Genomic DNA, 25,107 nt, shown 5'->3' with positions numbered 1-25,107 from the left:
TCAGAGACCAGAGCAGAAGAATCAGATGTGCAACTCCCAGTAAGCTAACTAGATGCTACCTTAAAAAATATTGAATGATACAGCAGATTAAAGGAACTGAAATACTCTCATGGTCTTAAAGCTGAAATGCCCAGTGGGAGGAAAGGCAGATGACGTCCATCACAAGGATATAGATACACGACTTGCTGGACTTTTGTCCAAACGTCTTCTCTTGAGGGTGCCCAAGAAGTGAACTACCATATATGTGCTATGTGCAGACGCCCTCTGCCTTCTTAGGACGTGCATAGTCTAATCCTCCTTTGAGAAGGAGCATTACTGACAACTCTGCCTTATTATAATATGAATAGTGTCCAGCCACCTACGTTGTTCATCTATAAAACTCAACAATCCGTTCATTTTAGTCTATAAACCTGTTCTGTGCATCTATACTTTCTTTTTGTTGACAGTGTTTTAAATTCTATCCTACTGTCTAAATGAATGGCAATACCGAAAAAACCACCATATATCCCTTGGGGATAGTGTAGTGTCCTTTAACAAAACAATAATGATGTCTTTAAAATGAACCAGGGATATATGTAATCCACAGATATAGGAATGAATTTTGAGCTGGAATTTAATCATACACCTAATCTAAGAATAATGAGTTCTTATGCCATGGCCTTGCTCAATATCCATCTCACGAAGTAATCACTGAAGATATGGGTATAATAGCAGTATATGGTGAAAAAAGCAGACATTTGCCGGCTATCCAGAAAGAACAGTGTCTGGGGTCTTACAGGCTTGTCATAAAACAAACAAACAACTAAGTGAGACCAGCTAAGTCTACATGGAGGAAGCACACCAGCCTGCATGATTCCAAAAAGATATATAATAAAGTCCAAATCTGGAGGGAGGAATAGTATTAGAGTCTAAATTCTAAGCACCCAGTTTGCATAAGACTGTAAAAGACAGTGAAAGCCCAAAACCCTTTGCAAAGTCCCCCATGCAGATTAAGCCTCTGGTGAATTCCTTCTGACTATGGAGCAGATGAGAAAAGCCTTGTTATCAGCTAGAGTTTACTGTCAGGTGGATGAATGCAGTTATAGTGAGGTTATCATTGATCTCCCTTGTCATCCAAAGTAAAATTGCTTCATTTTTTAATATCGTCTGCTTTGTGTTCTATTGAGCTTTTTCTCTGTTTCATTCTATCATTGCTATGGAGTCAGGTGTTTGTCTTTTGTCTTGATTGTGTATGTTTTTCTGATTATGAAACTCAGATTAGACAAACCTATAGAGACCATAAGGACACCAATAGATTCAAAGGGACGTGACAGGGGAGGCTGGAGGGAAATGGGAAGCTAACACCAGTACAAGGAAGAAGAAATGTCCTGTAAATCATTGTGGTAATAGTTGTACAGCTCTTATGAGTGTGATGGGAAATGTATGGTTTGTGAATTGTGTGTTGGTAAGAATTAAAAAGAAACAGACCAATCTGAAAAACGCACATGGTTTTCAGTGAGTACTTCCTCTGAAGTCGGAGCCCGCTCCTTCATCCTTGTCTGTTCTTAGTCTGCAGTTCCACTGAAAGCGAGTCACTCTGGGTGACCCTGCTGGCATTTGAATTACCAGTGACACAGATTCCAGCATCACTATGACAAACTGACAGATAAAAGGAAAGAACCAAAGGTAGAAAATCAGACCTCAATTTTCAATATGGAAATATTCTGTGGGCAAAATGTTGACTGATACAGAAAGCAGGAAAGGAAGGTGGAGAGAATGCACAGTTACTATGCCAAAAAAACAATTCCCATTCAACCATTTCAAGAGCTAGCATATGAGCAAGAACCAATGGTGCTGAAGGAAGACTTTCAAGCTGTACTAAAGGCATTGGCCTAAAACAAGGCTCCAGGAACTGATAGAATACCAATTGAAATGTTCCAGCAAGCTGATGAAGCAACAAAGTACTTAATTGTCTATGTCAGGAAATATGGAAGACCATTTGTTGGCCAATGGACTGGAAGAGGGCCATAACTGTACCAGTTCCAAAGAAAGCTGACCCATCTGATATTGTTCTAGAACTCATCATTAATAATATAATCATGTAACTTAATATTGCACAGTAGTAAAATTTTGCTTAAGATCATCCAACAGTGGTTGCAGCAGTACGTTTACAGGGAACTACCAGAAGTTCAGGCCAGATTCAGAAGAGGACATGGAACAAGGGATATCATTGCGGATGTCAGATGGATCTTAGCTGAAAGCACAGAATAACAGAAAAATGTTTATATGTGTTTTACTGACTATGCCATGGCATTTGATGGTGTGGATCATAACAAATGATGGATAGCCTGAAAAATAATGGGAATTCCAGAACATTCACAATGAAACTGTCCATAGATTGAGTAAGAGTATTGCAAACAGAACAAGGAAATTACTCATCATTTAAAATCAGGAAATGTGTGTGTCAGGGTTATATTCTTTCACCATATTTATTTTTTCTTCATGCTGAGAAAATAAGCAGGAAAGCTGGATTATATGAGGAAAATTCCAGCATCAGCATTGGATGAAGGATTATTAAAACCTGTGATATGCAGATGACACAACCTTGCTTGTTGAAAGTAAAAAGGACTTGAAACACTTACTGATACAGATCCAGGATTGCAACCTTCAGTGTGGATTGCAACTCACTGTAAAGAAGACCAAAATCCTCACAACTGGCACAATAGATAACATCATGATACATGGAGAAAAAATGAAATTGTCAAGGACTTTGTCTTGCTTGAATAAATAATTAATGCTCATGGAAGCAGCAGTCAAGTGATCAAAAGATTAGTTGCAATGGTTAAATTTGCTGCACAAAACCTCTTTAGAGTGTTGAAAAGCAGGAACATTGCTTTGAGCACTAAGATGTGCCTGACCCATGCCATGGTATTTCCAACAGCCTCATATATATGTGAAATTGATCCATTGAATCAGGAAGACTGAAGAAGAATTGATGCATCTTAAGTGTGGTGCTGGAGAAGAATATTGAAAGTATCATGGTCTGCCCAAAAGACAAACATCTGCTTTGGATAAAGTACAGTGAGAGTCGTGCTTTGGGTCTCTACTCCACCCTCCCCCGCATTCACATAGATATAAATTTTTGTTCTGGGTCTTTGATGCCTAATACCTGATCCCATCGACACCTCATGAGCACTCAGGCTGGTGTGCTTCTTCCATGTGGGCTTTGTTGCTTCTGAACTAGATGGCTGCTTGTTTGTCTTCAAGCCTTTAAGACCTTACAAAGCTGGTTAGACCAGAGCATGTACACTAGTACAGATAAGAGCTCTCAACACATGAATCTAGGACAGATAATGGGACACTCAGGAACAATAATGGGAGTAGTGATATGGGAGTAGTGATACCATGAGGGTAAGAGGGGGAAGGTAGGGAAGAAAGAGGAGAAAGGGGGAACCAATCACAATGATCTACATTTAACCTCTTGCCCCTAGAAGGATAAACAACAGAAACGTGGGTGAAGGGAGACAGCAGATGGTGTAAGACATTAAAATAATAATTTATAATTTATCAAAAGGTCACTGGGCGGGGCAGGGAGCCGATACCAAGTGCTGAAGTAGAAAGAAAATGTTTTGAAAATGATGATGGCAGCATATGTACAAATGTTCTTGATATAATTGATGTATGAATTGTTAACAGCTGTAAGACCCCCCAGTAAAATGACTTTAAAAAAAAACAAACCACTCTAGATGCTATAGCTGGGCACCATCAGCTTTCTTCACCACATTTGCTTATGCACCCATTTTTCTTCAGTGATCTTGTCAGGAAGGCAAGCATCATAGAATGCTGGGTTATTAGAACAAAGTGTTCTTGCGTTGAGAGAGTACTTGAAAAGAGGCCCAACGTCGCTCTGCTACCTTAATACTTAACATATAAGTATATGTACATAGATCTAATTCCCTATCATTATGTATAAGTATATTTGCATATGTAAAAGCCTTTATTTAGACCTCTTTAAATGTTCTTTGCCTCCTAGTTCTTTCCTCTATTTCCTTTTACTTTCCTCTTGTCCCACTATCATGTTTGACCTTCATTTGGGTTTAGTACTTTCTCTCAGCTACATGGCACTTGATCAAAAAAATCAAAGCCCATCCATGGACAATTGGACATCCCCTCACAGAAGGGTCATAAGGAAGAGATGAGCCAGTTGAGGTGCCATATAACACCGATGAAACATACACCTTTCCTCTGCTTCTTTAATGCTTCCTCCCCCCACCCCATGACCCCAATTCTACCTTATAAATCTAGCTAGACCAGAACAGGAAATGAGCTGATACCAAGGACTCAATTAGAAAGGAAATGTTTTGAAAACGATGATGGCAACTTATGTACAAATGTGCTTGGCCCAAGGTTGGTATGTATGGATTTTGATAAGAGCCCTCCATAAAATGACTGAAAAATAATGATAATTAATAAAAAGCAAAAAACGTACAGTGAGAGAGCTCCTTAGAAGGATGGTGATACCTGTCTTACATACGTTGGACCTGTAGTCCTCAGAGAAAGACATCATGCGTTTTAAAGCCTAGGGGCGGAGAAAAAGCGAAAGGCCCTCAATGAGAGGGCTTGAGCCGGTGGCTGCGGCAATGTGCTCAAGCACAAGAACCCCTGGGAGGCCCACACAGGACTGGGCCGGGTTCGGTTCTGCTGATCGCAGAGTTGCTATGGGTTGGAATAGCCTCAGTGGCACCTTACAACAACAATTGAAACAAATAATGCTGAAAAGAATAAACCTTTTCAGTTCATCTTTGTTTGGCTGAAGATGGTTAGGAGAGTCCTCAATAAGTTTTTAAAGGCTAACAAGCAAGCAAGCCAAGAGCCCTGGGGTGGACTGCAGTCATGTTCCCCCCACGTGTTGCAGAGCAGAACTGCTCTCCAGGCCGTTTTCACTGGCTGAGTTCTCACAAGCCTGTCATCAGACAGCTCCCTCATTATCTCTGGGCAGATGCAAGCTCCCAGTTTCTCAGCTCGTACCTGAACACTTGCCATTGGTGTCACTCAGAGACTTTTACAGTACTCACTTGAAATATGTTATTTAAAAATAAAGCAGTCTTTTTTATGGGTATAAAAGTTATTTTATGGAACCATTGTTCTATAAATAATGGGATTCTAATGTCATATGAATCGAAAAATATATTTAATATATTGTATTTACATCAATTTAATATTTATATTTAGTTTCAGGCTTTGATCTCCAATCTCAGTTTCATGTATTTGTGTTTTTTACTCTTCATTTTTTAAAATTTTAATTAAATTATTTTTCCTTTCAAAACATTTTATGACGACCTAATCCAGATATTACATCATTCTCTAGTTCAATCATATCAAGCAGTTTTTATAATCACTACCACCATCAGTCTCAAAACATTTTCTTCCTTCTTTTACTCCTTGACATCAGCTCTCCTTCACCCTCTACCTCCCCTGTTGTGCCCCAAGAACACTCTTTCTTGTTATTGGCTCTATAGTGTCACCCATCCTTGGTCTCATTTACAAGAATAAACATTGAAACATATGTAACAGAGAGTCAAGAAGGTTACCAACGGTGACAAAATAACAGAAATAAACTCCAAGAAGACAACACAGAGAAAATATTAAAAATCAGATCAAGCACAAAATATATCAAAAGGGAAATCAAATGAGGTTTTAAGCAGTCAACTCAGATTTATCATTTTAATCCCCTATAGTCATCTCTCCAATACTCTGTGTGATAACCAGTTTATTCCCACCGCTCAGGTGTGGTTAGAGGGAAATCACCAAAGACGTATTCCCTGAGGAGATCCTGCAAGTGTATGTTGGGCTTCCACAGACATTCAGAACCTCCTGCACACCAGAATCTCACAATTTCACCTCTGATACTATTCCTTCCTTCGGATTTGGATCATATAATGTGCAGTCCTTGGATCACAGATGTTGGTGTGCTTCTTCCATGTGGGCTTAGTTGACATCTCACTTAGATGACTCCTTGTTTAAAAACAAACCTTAAGACCCCAGACACTATTCTATCTGATAGCTGGGCACCATCTAAGTTTTTCACCACCCTTTCAATAACACCCATCTCTTCCATGTTTCCTTTATGAGGACACCTATCAAGCAGGGCCATATCATAAGAACTAATTGTTCTTCGATTGAAGTTAGGATTAAGTGCAAGCCCCAAATCCATTGTGATGTGTTGTGCACCAGGATTTTCCAAAGGGAATACAGAGTCAAACTGAGTACTGACCCAGGCAACTGCTTATTGATTCAATTTGTAAAGGAATTCTAAAAACTTGACATTTAACTAATACCCTTTATGTCATAAACCTTCTTATTTATGTTCCATATTAGCATTTCACTAAATGATTCCTTTGAAATAACTTTTCCACTGACTAAGGATATTTTCCAACCATGGTTCTGTTTCAAGTTCACATTTTAGAGATTCAGAGAGAAAATGTTTTGAGAAACGATGTACAAATGCGCTTTACACAATTGATGTGTGTATGGCTTGGGATAACAGTTGTATGAGCCCCTAATAAAATGTTAAAAAAGAGAAAAAAGAAAAAAAAAAGACCAAGGGAGGATGAGCAACTGGCCAGCAGAGCATTGTAAGTAAAAGAACAAGGAAGAAAGGCTGTCTCTGCTGGCTTTCTGAGCACCCTTGTGCTTTATAGCGGTATGAGCCAGGGCTCTCAACAGGATATATACAGAAAAAGAGAGACATATTTACTTTAAGGATTTGACTCACTCAATTGTGAGGGCTGGCCAGAGTGAAATACATAGAGCAGGCAGGCTGAAAACCCCAGTAGAATATCTATTTTACAGGCTTGAGAAATTTCAATTTTGGCTTCAATTGATTGATGAGACCCACCTACATTAGGGAGGGTAATCAACACTTACATCAACTGATAGTAAGTGTGAAGCATATCTAAATGACTTCATAGAAGCATTTAGTGCAGTGATTCTCTACTGTCCTAATGCCGCGGCCCTTTCATACAGTTCCTCCTGTTGTGGTAACCTCCCCCAACCATAAAATTATTTTCATTGCTACTTCATAACTTCATAACATCAGTAATTTTGCTACTGTTATGAATCGGGTGACCCCCAGGTTTGTTCGACTCCCAAAGGGGTCGTGACCCACCGGTTGAGAACTGCTGATCTAGTGTTTTATGAAACAGTTGGGCACCATAGCCAGCTAATTTGACACATAAAATCAATGACCAGAGCAGCATAATAGTGTGACCCATGACTTAACTTCTAGGTGGAACTTTTTAAAATGCAATATCTTATATTTTTCAGCATATGAAAAATAAAAGATTTAAAAGAATGATAAATGGTTCCAAGTTTCCACGCTCCGCAGAAATACCTTAATTGCCATTATTGTCTTTGATAAGAGAATACCTATCAGCTTCCTTTCTCAGTCAGGAAACCCAACACCCTGTGATTCCCACCTCCTCTCCACTGCTTCAGAGTTACCACTGACCTTTTATTAGATGACGTCGCTAAAGAGCATTTTGTTGTCTGCTGGGAAGTTTTAAAACCAATGTCTTTAAACTATTGTTAATGATTTTAGTTTTTTTGTGTTTGTTTGTTTATGAGCAACTTGAGACCGTCTTTGTTTTCCCTCTGGATCATGAGAGTATCAAACAATTCATTAAAATATAAGGGATACCTACGCTGCTGACCTAGCTCTTCGATGTGTGAGAAATGAAAATCATGAGATGTGAGACTTGAGAATTATAAATCTAAACTTTAACAAAAATCAAACCCAACGAATATTCAAATTGGGGGAAAAGAACCCATGCAACTATGAAAAATATAACTTCTCTCTTAACATCTTGTCTCATGACAGTCCTGCATTATATCTGTATACCTTATTGTTGTAGGACAGCTTGAAAACCGCCCATAGGCATTTGCTTTCCTATTCATGATGTTAATTGATATACAAATGACATGCTATTTGAAAGTCAAATCCAAAGGTTGGGATATCGAAACACATATATGTTTATACACACACACACACACACACACACTGGACTGCTAATCGCAAGTTTGGCAGTTAAAAACCTACCAGCCACTCCATGGGAGTAAGATGAGTAAAAGTTACTCATGATATACTATGAATAATTGACTCAGGGTCACCATGAGTCAGAATTGACTCTATGGCATCAAGTTACACATACCCACACATACATATATGTATAAATATGTACATTTTCACATATACACAGAAATACATAAAAAACATACACATTCATACACATATGCATATATATGTATTACGGGGCTTCAAAATGTTTGTGGAAATGGAATGAAAAGATAATGGAATATTTCCCAAACGGTTTGAAAGGCCCTTGTATAAGTATGTATATGTCTGTGTGTACATATTTGTGAGTGTGTGTGTATGTGTTCAAACCCCCAACTCTTGCCACTCCACAAGAGAAAGAAGAGGCTGTCTGCCCCCTCAAATAGTTTGTCCAGGAAACAGTATGGATCACCTCTTTTCGGTCCTAACTGGCAGTTGGTTTTCGAACACACACCATCTCCTCCTCCTCCTTCTCCTCTTCCTCCTCCTCCTCCTTTTCCTCCTCCTCCGCCTCCTCTTCCTCCTCCTCCACTACCACCACCTCCACCACCACACACTACCACCACCACCACCACTTCCAGGTCTGAGTATCTGGGGAGAGTTAGACTCCATTAATTTTTCATTAAGTTGAGTGCTTAGTCCAATTTTTCTTTTTTAGCAAAACCAGGTTCTTCCCAGCTATTTCTGTCTTCTGACAAAGAATAGAGTTAGAAACCCATCAAATAGAATGACATATCATGTAAGAATAATCGTCATACAATATGCTATATGAATAACTGGTGTATGGGCAAATAGGAGTTAAGAAGCAGTGTGGTCTAGTAGAAGATGGGCCTACTTCTTGCCTTTGATCCAAACCAGAATGTATGACCTCAAATAAGGATGTTCATTTCCCTGGTGTTCACTTTTCGTATCTATCAAATGAGAAACTTGGGCAAAACGACCTTGACCGAGGTGTTCTTCCCAGCCCTGCATGCATGTGTTCCTTCCCTATCAGTGAGTTACTCACTGGCTATAGTTTCTGAGGTTAGTACTACTCCTGCTTCGGTGGTACAGCGATAAAATTAGCTCTTTCATGTCCTAGTGGTATGCTATGACACAGATGGTTAAAACAGACATAATGAGTAATGATCCTCTCTATGACAAAACATTAACTCTCTGGACAAACTAGTCACAATGATGATCCTTCTATTAGGGGGGCCTTTAAAAAACTATTCCTCGCGTTTTATACATTTCCTACTCCATGGCAAGATGGGCGCACAGGGTCCTGAGGTGGTCAGGGGTCAGTTGGGGTTAAAGCACTCGCATTCCAGATCTGTTCCTAGAACAGCCAGGTGGGTGAATGATTAACTGGAAGAGTAAATTGTTCAGTAAGTGAGGTGGTGAGAGTTGGCGACGACGTGGGGGTTGGGGTGGAAAGTAGCATGTAAGAGAATGGTGGAAAACTGAGAGAGGGTTGTACTGAATCACGACCAGAGAAATAGACATTGATTTAAACATGTTTGCTTATGTGTGCGCGCGCGGGCGAGCTAACATGCTCCCACAACCGCCCCCCCCACAACAGTTTTGTGATGATGCTTGTATTCATTATTAGTAGATTTAATTTTTTTCTCTTTTAGTAACACCCCTAAGTTCCTATGTTCACACACGTGTGCGTGTTGGGATGGCATGCACAGCATTTAAACCAGCACACATAAAGTCAGGAGCAAGCAATCTGGGCGATTAGTAAGACAGAACATCGAATACAGGAAGAGAAGAGAGGCAGGTCTGGGGGTAACCATGCCCCCCCGCCCCCCCCCCCCCCCCCCCACCTCCGGGAGTGGTTGGGGGCTGCGGTCTCTGGAGGAGCGGAGCCAGTCAGCTGTAACCTGCACTGCGCGGAGCCCACACGGGAAGTCTGCTGGAGAACAGCGTGCTTGCAGCGGGCCACGGGTGCACCTGCTGCATGTGATCACGGGCGCTGGAGGAGGAGGCAGCCGCCGCAGCCGCAGCCGCAGCCCTGGGGACAAGGCGGCAGCCGCCCTGCCAGCTCCTGTTCCTTCTCATTGAGAAAAGCGAGCTGGAGCCAGAGGAGGGGAGGAGACGTTCCCTGCAGAGCGGCCTCCTCTCTCGGATCCAAGGAGTCTCCCGGCCCGGCTGTGGGCTGGCTGTTCTTACGTGGCGATTCCCTGGGGATCCCCGGAGTTTGGAGGCAGAAGGGAAAAGGGAGACGCCTGCAGAGAGCATCAAAGGATGATGGGGCACTGGAACAGGAACAGGACTGCCCTTTGAAAAGATGTCACTCTACACTGAAAAGCTGCCTGGAGCCAGCGCCGTTCTTTGCCTCCCTTTGCCTCCGCTGAAAGAAGCCAGTGAGCAGAGTCCTGAAGTCTTCCTCCTGGGCTTTCGGGTCATTGTTCCTCTGTCACCTTTTCCAGAGGAATCTCAGTCCCCTCACTTCCAGCTGAGAAGACAGTTCGTAATAAAAAAGAATAGCGATCCTAATAAGCCCTGCTGCTTGGATGGGGGCAGGGTTTGCTTGCTGTGGTTCTAGCCGTGCCTGTTTGAGATGGCTGCCGAAACTTAAAACAAAACAAAAAATAAACGCATATCAGGACCTGGCAGATCAAGCCTTCGAGTTCTAGAAATTAACCCTTGCAACCTACCAAATAAACCAGCATGAGGAGTGGATGTGGGGTACTGCACAGAGCCAGGTGGTAAAGGACGCCGGGAAGTGGTTCACAACTTGGGATCTGTAGGATGCCTGAAGACCGAAATGCTGGGGGACGGCCCTCAGGTGCCTTAGCTTCAAGCCCTTTCATCCCCAAAACTACCTACCGAAGAATCAAACGGTGTTTTAGTTTTCGGAAAGGTAGGTAGACGATTTAAAAGCCCAACATCTGTCTCTAATGCTTTCAGGTCATTTACACTCCGATCATGTGGGAGCTTGCAAGCACTGAGCTCAGAATGGTGAGAGGGTGATTTGTAGGCGTCTTTGCTTCCACCTGTGCTCCCTGCCCCTTCCCCACAGGGCTCCTATCGATCTGTTATTCCTGTCGGTGAGTGGAGTGGGTTTGGTAGGTGGGGCTAAAGAAATGGAGGTCCTATAGGGATCACCTTGACTGTCGGGGAACTAAACAAGCTGACCTGACCGGTCGTCTTGAGTGGAGCGGCCAAGGCTACTTTCAGCTCTCCCCAGACCCAAGGCAAGCAGCCATGTTGGGGCCCCTGGAAGAAGGGCCCTCACAAATGCCTGCATGGTGCTCCCGTTTTGTCAGTTTTGGGTGCCGGTGTTTGCTCCCCTGCTGTGATCTTCTTCCCTGCTGAGAACATAGTGCTAATCTGGTTATCTATGATGAATCATTTTTAGGAGGCTTTCAACCTGCATGATTAACATTGGCTAGAAATAGCGGTCACCTTGCCTTTCTAAATGTATTACAGGGTGGCATTGGGAAAAGCCTATGATATTAACTATCCAGGGGCCGGTATGAGAAGATATCATTTACGGTCAATAAAGCAGGATGTTTCTGAATTGACTTGTGGTGGAAGACGTAAAGGGTACCACATTGGTAAAACAAAGTGTCTTTGGAAAATATTTCCATATCAAAATATTTTTAAATTACTCTGTGCTTTAAAGTAGGGATACTTAAATGGAACTTTTTTCAGAGTCAGGACTAGATTAATGTAATGTTAACATTATACATAGCACACTTAATCAGCAGCTGATTTGAGTAACATCCTTCTCTCTTTTTAACAAACTCTCTCTACTAGGTAACCAACAAGTAAATGAGAACAGGCAAATCATAGTGGAAACTTAAAAAATATGTTTTAACTCTAACTACACATGTATTACTTTTTTAGCAGTTAAGATGTGGATATGTATTGATGATTCTGTATGATTAGCTAGGAATTCAGTGGCTAATAGATCTTTGCATATTAGTCATAAAGATAAAACACAAGAAAACCTACGTCACATGTTTATGCCTTTGCAGGGATTTTATTGTTACTGCAAGATTGCATCATTGCACAGAGGTATTGATGATGATGGCAAAGGCTGGGAAAGGAGGCTAGGAGTAATTGTTTAGAGGACATTCCTCTCACCGTCTAGTTCCCAATCCTCAACGACCGAATTTGTTCTGTCTTAACGTGCAGGCACGGTCTACATTGGAGGGTTATTGCTATTGGCTTATAACGTGAGAGAAGTGTTTGTAGCAGAGAACAAGGCAGTTGTTACCTGAGTCCCCCTCCCCTCCCCCAGTGGTGGGGTAGGTCCCATGTTGGAGCACCGTCCATCTGCAAGCATTCTGGCTCCCACTTCTAGTCCTTACCCCCTCTTCCCTTGTTCCTGAGAAGCAGCAGGAGGGGAGGGGGTTGGCAGTGCCTATGAAGAAAAATGTCCAAGGGCTGGCAAATGACAACCACAGGGATGGGGGACTAGCTTCCATCTCTCATCTCCTCCAGGCTATTTTTAAAGCATTGTCTTTCCTCTGCAAAGCCTCAGTGATTTGGGGAATGTTCAGCATTTGAGCACAGGATTAACAGGTTTTTTTAATTGACAAAGCTGTATTCTGGTTTCTGTCAGAGCAGGGTAGGAGAGGAGGGGCAGGAAGCAGTCAGCTGTTCCAAGTTGCCTTTCATTCTCTCCAGAGCCCTGAGCCAGCCTCTCTCTTTGCCAGGGATGTGAGGCCACAGTTATGCAGTGGGGCTCTGGGAGAAAGGTGTGCAGCTGCTGTGACCACCACCAAGACTGCTATGGGGCTTTTTCAGTGCTGCCCTAATCATTCATGTCAGCTGCAGCTTTAAACAGGGATTGTTTTATCCTGGTTTAAGATCTGGCACTGTAAAATTAAAAAAAAAAAAAAAGACTCAATTCTGGGTGGAGAAACCTTGCCACCTTAAGACGAATGTGTGCTCCTGTGCTGTAGGTAAGCTTTTGGGTTCTTAAGTATTTCAAAGAGTCAACATGTGTCTGAGTTGCTCTCTGGGGCCTGTTGAAGAGCCTCAGTTAAAAGTTGTTTCCATGAAAGCAATCAGGAGATTTATGGGAAATGAGGAGAGAACCAAAGGTGAAAACTATTGATGTGTGTGCTTGTCTTGATCCACAGTTAAGACAGATTCCTCACTGTTGTCTATGGTAGACCAGCCGAACAGAGGGCTCTGCACTTCAGAAACGCCACCAGAGTGAAGGGTCCTTCTGGGTAAAAGTTTCTAGAGCTCACACACCACACAAGCTAAAGGGAACCTCTTTGAGCCCCCTTGCTCTTCCTCTCCTCTTCTGGCCTTTGTTGCCCTCTTGATCCCCCTTCCTTCTAATAAAGGCTACTGGCAATGCTGGCCCAGTAGTTTTAAAACTAAGAACTGACAGACATCCAGTAGGCAGGAAGCTGGGGATTGTGCGGCTTTGGATGGAATTTGTGTGTATTTATTTGAATACATGCACCCACTGTACGGTCTATTAGCTATTATATATGTATATCCCTTAAAAGGAGACTTCGCATACCCAGAAGGATTGTGGCTGTCACTCTTTCTTCAGTTAAAGCAGCCTCCCACAGGTATAATAACATTTACCTGTATGATTTTCTGTCACCATGCAGTGTAAAAGCATGCCCTGGGGGATGCTTTATGGCACCACCAGTGCAATTCCAGGGAAAGCAGGCATGACATGCCATCATCACTCAGAAATTCTGGAAATGGTTTTTTTCAGGAAAAATGAAACCTCACGAGGAATAGAAATGGACATACCTGGAGTTGTTTGCTTGACCCACACCACAGGGAATGTACTTGTTAATGACCTACTAATCAATTTGGCCTTTCTCCATGCATCTCTTTGGGGGCTAGCACCTGAACTTTGTGCTTTCTTGTTCCTTTTAAAATTTGAAGTAGCATTGCTTCCCCAGAGCTAAAGGAGATTTCTAACCAAAGTAGCCTTTTTAACCCTAGAATTTTTCTTCCACAACTCAGTAACTTTCCTCACAAAGAACATTTTTATGAAGGATGTTGACTCATATCTACCACTGCAAGTTTCAAGCTCTCCCAACACTATTTCCTTGGCCACGGAGTAGCAAGGATACCCATTAAAGTCACATTGATGCTGACTCATAGCAGCCCTGTAGGACTTCCCCATGGGGCTTCTAAAGTTGTAATCTTTATGGAAGCAGGCGGCTACATCTCTCTCATGGCACAGCTGGTGGGTTCCAACCACCAACCTTTTCAGTTACCAGCCCAATTAACCCCAACAGGGCTGTTAGGAGTTAGAATTGATTTAGTAGTAATGAGTTGTGAAGTACAAATATACCTACTATAATCTCTTACTGATTCTTTGTAAGATAAATTCTAAAGCAGAAGACTCTCATTTTCTCCCATAGGAATTTCTAAGCATATATAAATATTGGCTCTATGTGTTAGCATTCTTGCATGTTACCATTGCTGTAAACACTTGGTTCTTTAAATGAAGGAAATCATTTCCTTAGGCAACATACTTCCTGAACTTCCAGGGTTTCCTCCTTTTTCTTTTCTCCCCACGGATAGCTATTTTCTCAGCTGCAACTACCTGTGCTCATATGCTGAGAACTGAGGTCAGAAAAATAGCACATGGCAGGTGTTGACCTCTAGCTCAATTGTTAACTATGATGCTCACTCTGTACAGTGGATGTACAAGGGCTCTGTGATCAAACAGCTTAGAATAATGAGTGCACAAATGAAACAAATGTTCTAAAATTGTCTGTGGTGATGGTTATACACTTCTTGGTGTGATTGAACTGTTGAATGGTATGATATGTGAATGATATGTCCATTAAACTACTGGGGGGTAGGGGGGGACAACCAAGAATGAATCCTCACACAACTATTTATTAGCTGTGTGACCTGTCGGTTACTTAAACGTGCTGTGCTTCAGACTCATTGGTAAAATGGGAACAATGTTGGTGCCTACCTTCTAAGTCGCTATTAGTTTCCACAGAGAAAATTAGAGTCTCTCTTAAAATTTAAAGCAAAGAATCATATTGTAACAAAACCAAAGGATTTAAACAAACAAAAACTCAGGATCCGCGATGAATCTAGGAAAACTCAGATCCCTTCAGCATTGGTTGTTTAATTAATTACAGCGCTTCAATTACTTTAATGGCTCGTTAATCTATGGCTATCTTGGAGCCAATCTGAGTAAGCATTCTTTCTAAGGGCATGCTGTGAGAAGAAGGGAGGGGTGCCCACAAGCTGCCTGAGGTATTCTGGGTAGACTTTGGAAAGTCAGCTCAGAGTGAACAGTGAACTACAAAATGGAATTAACTTACTTCCCAGATAGAAGCCTTTCTTTGTGTCAAACACTTAGATCTCATGATATCCTTTATAATATGCCCCCTTTTGGTCAAGAATATCTATACAAACTTTAGAATAGTCTTTCAAAATCCCAGGCACAATCTATGAAGAGTATATGGGTACCACCGGTTCCGTCTTTGCCATGGCATAACTTGGTCCCCCGCTTCTGTGAGAAAGATGTATAAGAGCAGAGCCAAATTGGTAGGGATAGTTGGCAGAAGTGAAGACCTGAACTATAATCTAAGGAACAGTGTTTCTTCAGAATACATGATCCTTGAAATTGTAAGAGGCATGTGGATATCAACACTGGATATCAATATTTTTTGTTTGCTTTAGATGAACTTGTTTGTCACTAAAGACTCCAAGTCCACTTCAGTTTTGCTTTCTACATTTGATATCTACATTGAATCAACATTTCATAAAGTAGTCCATTGTCGGTAATATTGAGCCTAACCAGGAACCAACTCTATTTGGTAACCCACTAAAAATACCAAGAAAGAGAAATGGGACATGGGTGGTGTGGTAGTCACCTAATCTGGTGTCAATTTAAGGATTGAAAGTGTAGGGGTGGAATCTGGGCTGTCAATCTGGAGATAGCCTATGGGACTTCTGTGTGGGCAAGGCCGCCTCCCGAGAATTCTGGGAAATCTGTTCATTCCTTCTTGGAGGTGAGAGACACTATCTCTCTCAGTTCACTCCCTTGGAGACTCTCTGCTGACAAGGCGGATTTCCTGCGGGGCATCCCTGAGGAGAAGCCACATGGATGCAACCAGACCTCGGAAGCCAGAGAAGCCACAGAGAGACCCCAGCCAGACCTAAGATGTTTCCAATGACACTGTATGCAAGGACTTTTTATCCACTGGCCTGTGATCTTCTACATTCGGCATCATTGCATGTGTTTTGTGAGTCTGAAGAGGACTTTATAGATTGATATCAGATATATGGGCTAATATCAGACTTATGGACGTGATCTGGACTGAGCTGGGATGTTTTCTCAATGTTCACTTGCTCTTGTATATAAATCTCTTTCTTATATACATATGTGTGTCCATGGATATGTTTCTCTAGTCTACCCAGACTAACACAGGTGGTTACTGATTGATTATAGACCAGATCAATTTCCACTTGATGTCTTTTGAATTTCAAAGGTTGATTATCCAACTAGGAAGGAATCAATTAGAACCTGTGTGAGAGGCACTAGCCATTTCAGTTAATTATGAATAAATCTCCCCCAAACCAAACCAGTATGATTTTATGTGAAGATTCAAACAATTTTGAGCTACAACATCTCATGTATGAAATGTGATGAACTTTTTATATGACATTAGGGACTACCCAATATATAAGGTTCTAAATAGTGCACATTAAGACACTGCAAGCCATCCCATGGTTCTGGTAAGAGATAATTACTTATATGGGCATAGTTAGATTATTACTAGCAAAAGGGAACAACTTGACTTAGCATCCCCATGTGAGGGGTTAATCAGATGAATCTTTCCCCAGTTCTTGATACAATTTGAAGAGTAATATTTGTAGGTTTGTAATATTCTTAAGTTCTTCTGAGTGATTTTATACAGGTAAATAAGGATAGTGTTAAGACTAACGCTTAAGTCCTGGTCTGAGCCTTTATTTGGATTTGCAAAAAGGTCATTAGTAGGTCATCTAGTCAAAGTGATTTTCTGTAGTAATGGGCTGTTTCTCATTGTTCTTATATTCATAGATTTTGTTCTTATATTCATAGATTAAGAGCAATTCAATCAGATCCCTCTAGTTGAGAGACCCACCAAGGAAGATCAGACTCTTTTGAAGTAGACAGGGCACCATATATCTAACAATTGAACTTTTTAAAGTGGTGAGCATAAATGTCTCCCAATATAGGAGAGCATTAGTGTAGGCAGGACTATAGCAGAGGTAGAATGGGGAGAAGTTGGCTAGTTCATGCCTGACCCAGGCTCTTGTGGCAATTATCTGTCTCAGATATCATGTTTCTGACCACAGAGTTACTGAAACTTCAGCTGATGCCCTTCAGTAGTTCCAACAGTGTGGGAATGTGCTTTGGCGATCTTCATCTGGGACAGATGGAACCAGGTCTTCACTCCCTGTAACTTGTCATCACAAGGGCTTGTGAGACTGGGCAATATTGTTGCTGTTATATGGTCACCCTGGTTCCTATGCCTGCGCCCAGGGTGGCAGCCTAGGTGTTAAGCCATCTCCTTGAGGGCCTTCCTCCTTTCATGGCCCCTCTACCTACCTGACATGACTTTCTGCTCCAGGGACCAGTCTCTCCTGATGTCCTGTCCAAAGTACGGTATGTACGAAGTCTCACCTTCCTTGCCTCTAAGGAGCACTCTGTCAACGAAAGAGGTCAATGAAAAATGGTGCCCACATCCTATCATGATATATATGATATGCCACAAAAGTGGATCTCACAACTTGCGAAGTTACTTAAGGTCAATTTCTGAGTGTCTCTAAGGGAAGAGGAGCTCAAGGAGATCACACTGATCCTGGGGCTTCCAAGCCTTTGACTAAGGGGGTGCAGGAGATAAAGCACCTTCAAATCCCATTCCTGAAACCAAGAAATGTCAGAGAGCTAACTGTGGTTGCTGGCTGTTTACAATTACAGCTAAGAGTTTTATTGAATGTGAAAAGAATGAGGGTTTGCATCAGGGACAATGAAGAGCCCATAAAATGAACTGAGAATTCCAGCAATGGTAACTTGTCACAAGGTTTCAGTATAGAAAACTGAGGGACCCCCAGGGGCGAGTGCTGCTGGCACCATAGCAAGTACATCAGGGGACCTTTTAGGCTTTGTTTTGGTCACCGTAGAATTTTAATTAGTTCAATACTTTGTTCCTCTATGGGTAGCTCAACCTTCCTCCTGAGAGGAAGGGAGGGGAGCCCTCGGGCCTCCTGAGGTGGGTAGCTGGCTAGGTGACCTCTGAAAGCCAGTTCAGAATAAGCCGCAAACAGCAAAATGGAGTTTGCTACATCTGGGAAGAGATCTCCTTGGATGAGCATCTGGTTTTAGGGAGGTTCCTTCACAAAAGATTAAGTGAAATAAATGCTAGAAAATTGTTTGTAATCAAGCCTGACAGATGTAAATACAGGTTAGCTGTTCATTATCACACTTTATAGTTCAATGAAGATAGGCCATTTGACTAATTTTTTTTAATTACTAAATTTTAAATTATGAGAAAACTTGTGTTCATGAGTCCACATAGGTCTTAAAGCCTCATACACTGGAAATGTGGACTTGGTGCTAGGTAACCACTGTAAATTGACTTAGCATATATGCATCTCGATTTTCTCATATAGAAAATAGGGATAACAATATCAAAAACAAAACCAACTGACTGTCACCTAGTCGATGCTGACTCATAGTGACCCTGTAGAACAGGGTAGAAGTGCCCTTGTGGGTTTCCAAGTCTGTAACTCTTCACAGGAGGAGAAAGCCCTGTCTTCTGTGGAGCAGGTGATGGTTTCAGCCAACGTACAACCACTACACCACCAGGGCTCCTGAGGGATAATGATCTCTGCCATAAATGTGAATAGTAAAATAAAATAGGTAACAATGCTATGGAGGTGAGAAAATAAATGAAAAGGATTCAGCATATAAAAAGTAATAAATGAGAGGATGTTTTGACTTTGAATTTTTTCCCTGTGTCTCCTAAGTAAAGTCCTCTCATAAAGTCAAGTCTTCATGTACAAGAAAAAAAAAAAAGGTAAAACATAAACGGAAGCACCTATCTAAAGCAAAATGTATTCTCCTCCAGTATCACTTCCCCAAGTTGTTAGAGAAAGAGCGCTCCGGAGAGCTTGGAAAAAGAAGGTTTGGCTGCTTCTCATGATTGCATACAAGTAAATCTTGAGTGTTTGGATCTCATTTGTAGCAGACATTGAAGTGAAGCTGAACATCTTTAGCAGATTTTCTGCTGGTCTTGGAGAGAAGCCTTACATATTTATCAACCCAAAGTAATAAGTGAAAAGAATCAAATTCATACACTTTATTCTCAAATGTCAGCAACTTTTTTCCATATGTTCTGTAAGTGCCTTTAAATTTCTTTAATTTTGGCCAGATGAAAATTCCAACACCTCAGACAGATGAACTTCACATTTATTGTGGGGCTTCAAGGAGCTCCACAGTAAAATGTTTATTAAATTAGAGGGGCAGCAAACAAGAGGAAGACCTTCTACAGGATGGATTGATGTAGTGGCAACAGCAACAAGCTCACACATGAGAATGATGATCAGGATGGCATAAGCCTGGGAAGCCTTTGCTCTGTCATACAGGCAGTTGCTATGAATCAGAACCAACCCAGCAGCACGAACATTCACCACTGTAAAAGCGTTGATATTCTCCGTCCAGAACCAATGTTCAAGGCTTGTCTTTAAAACACTAGAAGATCTTCAAAATTGTTATCCACATTGAATAGATTCGAATTATGTTTGACTTTAACTGTCAGAAAAGCCAGATAATGGCTTAAACAAATGAAAACTCAATTTTTCCTCATTAAAAAATGTTTTTCCTTTATTATATTTGGTAGTATGTGTATGTCCTACAGTAAGACCCTTAAGATTGTTCTTTTTTTTTTCCTTAGTAATATTTACAGCTCCGAGATGTACATTTAGGTCTCTAATCCACCTTGAGTTTGTTTTTGTACCTGAGGCAAGAGCCCTATTTCATTATTCTGCAATGTAGATCCAATTTTTGCAGCGCCATTTTTATAAAATGTTTTGGGGTCCTTTGTGGAAAATCAGTTATCTGTAGATGGATGCTTTTATTTCTGTTTTGTTTTGTTTTAATTCTTTTCCGTTACTGGTCTAGATATCTACCAGTGTATCAGCATGGAGTTGTTTTGACTACTGTGGCTGTGTAATGGATACTGAGGGCAGGTGGTCTAAGACCCCCTATTGTGTTCATCTTTTAAAGGAGTTCTTCATTTATCCTGGGTCTCTTCCCTCTCCAAGCCCAGGGTAACTAGTTTTTCCAGTTCTTTAACTGTGGACACCAGTTTTCAGAAGGCTATAGATGACTGTGAAAGCCCAAAATCCATTTGCAGTGTCCCCACTTGGAGCAAGCCCCCAGTGAATACCTTCTGACCGTAGACTTGGGCTGTAAATAGCCTTGTAGTTAGGTTATAATGTAATGTCTTATAATTTGATCATGCTATTGAATCATTCTAAAGTTGTTTTAGTTATTATTTTCTGCTTTAAAAATTTTTCTATTTTGTCTAGTAACTGTTCACTTTTTCTTTGTTTTTATTTGCTTCCTGTTTGTGCTTTTACATGATTTTCTGTATGTGAAATTCAGAATGGGTAGATCTATAGAGATAGCTCATGAATTAATAATTGCCTAGGGTTATGGCAGGGAAGGATGGTGGGAAATAGGGACCTAACAAAAATGAGAAGAAAATGTTCTGAAATTGATCTGGTGATGATTGTATAAATCTTAATATGATTTGTGGTAGTTATGTAATTGTCAGTTTAAGGATTAAGTATGTAGGGGTGGAGTCTAGCCTGTCAATCAGGTCATAGCCAGTGAGGCTTCTGTGTGGGCATGGCCTTGTCCTCAGTATTCTGGGAATTCTGGTATTTCCTCCTTGGAGGTGGGAGACTCTCTGCTGACACCCTGTGAGACACAGCAGCTGACAAGACACATGGACCCACCCTGATGCAGCCCTGGCTGCTGGAGAAGCCATGCAGAGACCCCTGCCAGCACTGAGATGTTTCCAATGGCACGGGATCCAAGGGCTTTCTACCCACTGGCCTGTGATCTTCTACATTCGGCATCATTGCATGTGTTTTGTGAGTCTGAAGAGGACTTTATAGATTGGTTTCAGACATATGGGCTAATATCGGACTTATGGACTTGATCTGGACTGGGCTGGGATGTTTTCTCCATGTTCAATTGTTCTTGTATATAAATCTCTTTCTTATACACATATGTGTGTCCATGGATTTGTTTTTCTAGTCTACCCAGACTAACACATGATTGAACATTTAAATTGGATGATACAAGAAGTATATGTCAATAATTTTTAAAAAGAATGAAGCTTGGATTTGGATTGGAATGACATTGTATTTACAGATCGCTTTAGGTAGTTTTGATATTTTCACTGTTAGGGACCTGGAGCAATTACCCTTTTAATGGAAGGAGATCACACACAAGGCTGCAATTACAAAAGAGGTTTTATTATGCTAGCTTAAGGCAGGGCTCCAGTCCTCAGGTGCTTAACTGCGTGCACCGTCTTGGACAAGAGCCCCCACAAAAGAAATCCCAAAGTATTTATTTACAGGTACGGATACGTAAAGGGGCGTTCCCAGCCCCTCTTCCCGTCAATCCACTGATTGGCTCATTTGAGGTAGGTTGGCAATCTGGTCCTTTGTGTAGTTCCTGCGCTGGCCGTGTTTCCTCCCCTCGGAGGTTGGGTTTGCTGTGTCGTTCCCAGGTTGGCTAGCCTCAGTCTCTGGGTACATCCTACTTTGCACTGCTAGGAAACATGAAACCACAGCCTGCCCGAGATCCCGGAGCCAGTCACGGGGGCAATTTGGCTTTACAATCCCCCCTCTTTTTTGTTTCTATGAGCATTCCTGCTCATAGCCACGACCTTGTATTTTATGGAACTCTGGAACGGATTTTGGTTAAGTTCGTTGTACTGTTGTCGAGAAATCATTAATTGGACTGTAGTTATGCGTTCACGCACAGAGGTTACTAATTTGTTTTTATCTTAGTTTTAATGTTAAACTGTAGAGGCAAACAGCAGATGCTGACACCTGGGTTATGATATTTTAGCCGTTTCAAGGCTGAGTCTTAATGGCCTTTAACAATTTTTTTATTTATACAAGGCATCTCTTCTCCAAACGTAGGCAGATGATTGTGCCTGTCTTAGGTTGTTGAGATCCGAAACCACTCTTACCCGTCCTCAGCCACAGTCCTCCAAGCGACTATGACCGGTCTTAGGTTGAGAGACTTGGACTCAATCTTACCCGTCTCTGACTATCCAACCTCTGCCTTACACCCCCATTTTGGGGGGAGCAAAGTACACATGTGTACTTCATGTAACTTTGTACTTAAGGCCAATAATTTAACCATAACCTTAATGACTAACAGAATAACACTACCAATGGTTAAAGAAATAAAGCTTTTGTTTGTTTTAAAGGGTTAATAGAAGACAGTTTCTTTTTTTTTTTTTTAACAATTTCCTGAAAACTTTTTTTATTACCAGTAAGTTTGGTACTGAATTGTCTACTGAAAGTTTTACCAATTTGATATTTCAATAACTGAATTTCTAAAGATACAATTTTTAAATTTTTACTAATGTTATACGGAATAGGAGTAATACAAAAATAAGAGGTGTTCCAATCACATCGAAGCATAACTGGAGTAGCTAACACAGATATTTGATTTTCCATCCACAACACTGTTTGTTGTAAGTTGGCAATGTCTTCAGCTACTAGAGCATTAATATCATGTTGTTGTTGCTACAACAGATGAGAATTTTTATGCCACCCTCGAACAAAATCTGCGGTTAGTATTTCTTGCTGCAAAGCAACTCCCGCCACAGCTGCAGTAGATGCTACAACTACAAGTTTAATTACTGTGACTATTATCAGTCCAATAGTTTGTTTTTTTTTCTTTCAATGGGTCAATTCAGTTAAGGCATTGTAGATCTGCATTACTCCCGCAGATTTGTTCCAGGGTCAAGTTAAATTAACAGGTAACCAGATTTCAGGATGTGCTTTAACAAGATACAAACTGTCTTGAGTTTGGTTAAAAGTTTTTCGCCATGTAAAATCTACACAATGTTGTAAAGTACAATTTGAAGAACAAGTTAAAACCCCTGTATTAGAATTCTAAGTAATAATTCCTGATAAAATAACATAAGGAATTTTAACACAAGCTTGAATATACTGTATAGCATTAATATGAAGATATACACTAATAGGTGTGACAGTATTAGAAATATTGATAGACATATTGCCAATTCAGGTTTTAATTGGCTCCCAGATGCTAATAATTTCCATAAATGACCTTGAGATTTTGTATTTCCTAACAAATGTGGCATAAAAGGGGTTAATCTTCCATTATGCCAAATAACAGTTTATTGCCAGTTCCTTTCAAAGAACCATTATGTATGTGCCATATTAAGTTATTTTAGAAAATTTATTAATAAAGTCTCCATGAGGGCTTCAATCCACTATTTTAAAGTCTGTATGATTTAACAATATTTTAGGCTGTTCTCCTTGACAACGAGTTTATACCAATTATTGCATTCTGGGATTTACATTAAGGCGTGGACAAATAGATAACAGAGTAGAAGTGGTCTCTGAGATGTTACCGACCTTCCCTCTAAAGCCTTTTGCAGATATAAGAACCGTAATTGCTGCAAAAGAAGAATGATTATATTTTACTCCCCATACTTCATGTGAATAAGATAAACAATGAGAACCATATTCTGGGAAAATAGGGAATTTTTAAAAATTCTTGACCTAATTTTTCCTCAGCTACTTTTGCATATTCCTTTTTCTCCCTTTGGCTCTGCTAGCTTCACTCACTCCGCAGTGTCTCCTTTTTCCCTGTCTGCCTTTCATGTGACCGCCCTTTTTCTCTGCAAGCTTGGTATTCCACAGTTACACATTTTAATCGTCCCTTAGACCTGGCTCAAGACCCTGCCTCTTTTATGTGGCCCTTACGTCTGTCTGTCCATTATAATTTTCTCCCAATCCGTGGCGTCCGTAGCCTCCCCTTCTCTCACTGATCAAACCTGTACACCCTCTTGTTCTCATGTGGTTGGTCCCCCTGGAATTTTTTTTTTTTTAACTTTTGGTTCCAGAATTTCAGCTTTTACCTCCCTTTTGAAACCCTACCTTCCACCAGCCTATTACTAACCTTTCTTTTTGTCTGTCCCTCTTTATAGGAATTGCTTTCCCACAATCCTCTACAGACCATTGTTTCACTTTTTCTTTTCCTTGCCTCCTGGACCATCTCTGCCAATTGCATTTTTTTTCCCACCTCCCCACCGGGAGAATCTACAGGAATTTCATAAACCTATGCTCAGATTGTGAGACAGCCTTCTTCTTGTGTACCCCTCTTCCTCTCTGGCCCACCGCTATTGTCCTTTGAATGATACCTCTTCACCCCAAGCCTCCCTCCGTACCTTCCTGGACTTGTGTGGGGCATTACCCTGCGTGGCACCTCTCATGGCACACGGGTTTTACAAGTTTTCCCTCCTGCCCTTGTTATCGTCTTTAATCTGTCTCCTTGCTTTACAGCAAACCTCCATTTTCACAGCCTTCAGCAAAGAGATGAAGTACAGATTTGAATAAATTTTAGAAAACATCACTTCTCTACCGATTTTTATCTACGTTACCTTTTACAAGCATCCCTGCTATTAAAGCACTTGACTGACTATCTCTGTGATTTTATCCAGAAGTGCTGAGTTTACCCCTTTTCCTGGTTAGCCTTAATTATTTTGGCCTTTTTCTTATGGGTCCCTAAGACTTTTTTTTTTTTACTCTGATGTTACAAAATGTGTCCTTAATATTACATGTGCTATGGAGTTACTGTATAGCCGGATCAATACCAGACTGACTTTTAGCAGCAAGTGATCTGAGTCTTCCCCACCCATGCGGAGCTGACCAGAGCTAGCTGAAACAACTAGCAGCAAGTGGCCTTGAATCTCCCACACACACCTGCGGAGCTGACCAGAGCTGGCTAATGGCCC

At 41.1% G+C, this 25,107-nt stretch overlaps 1 protein-coding gene across 3 annotated transcripts in view; it reads left to right on the top strand.

The window, feature by feature from the left end:
* ARHGAP24 (Rho GTPase activating protein 24) overlaps positions 1-25,107 on the top strand; it is a 518,143-nt gene that overhangs the window by 423,405 nt on the left and 69,631 nt on the right. Inside the window, exon 1 of one of the 3 annotated variants that reach the window (XM_004703245.2) lies at positions 10,078-10,940. The exons of the other annotated variants lie outside the window; for them this stretch is intronic. Within the exon in view, the coding sequence (XP_004703302.1) occupies positions 10,829-10,940 (112 nt within the window). The 5' untranslated portion in view covers positions 10,078-10,828. Of the gene's footprint in view, positions 1-10,077; positions 10,941-25,107 lie in introns of those variants that run through there. 3 annotated transcript variants of the gene reach the window in all.

This window comes from Echinops telfairi, unplaced genomic scaffold (genome assembly GCF_000313985.2).
Source record: "Echinops telfairi isolate 266 unplaced genomic scaffold, ASM31398v2 ScPeMD7_7468;HRSCAF=8506_0, whole genome shotgun sequence".
In the NCBI taxonomy this organism is placed as follows: domain Eukaryota; kingdom Metazoa; phylum Chordata; class Mammalia; order Afrosoricida; family Tenrecidae; genus Echinops; species Echinops telfairi.
The sequence above is the reverse complement of the archived record's forward strand: the minus strand, read 5'-3'. Positions and strand labels throughout refer to the sequence as shown.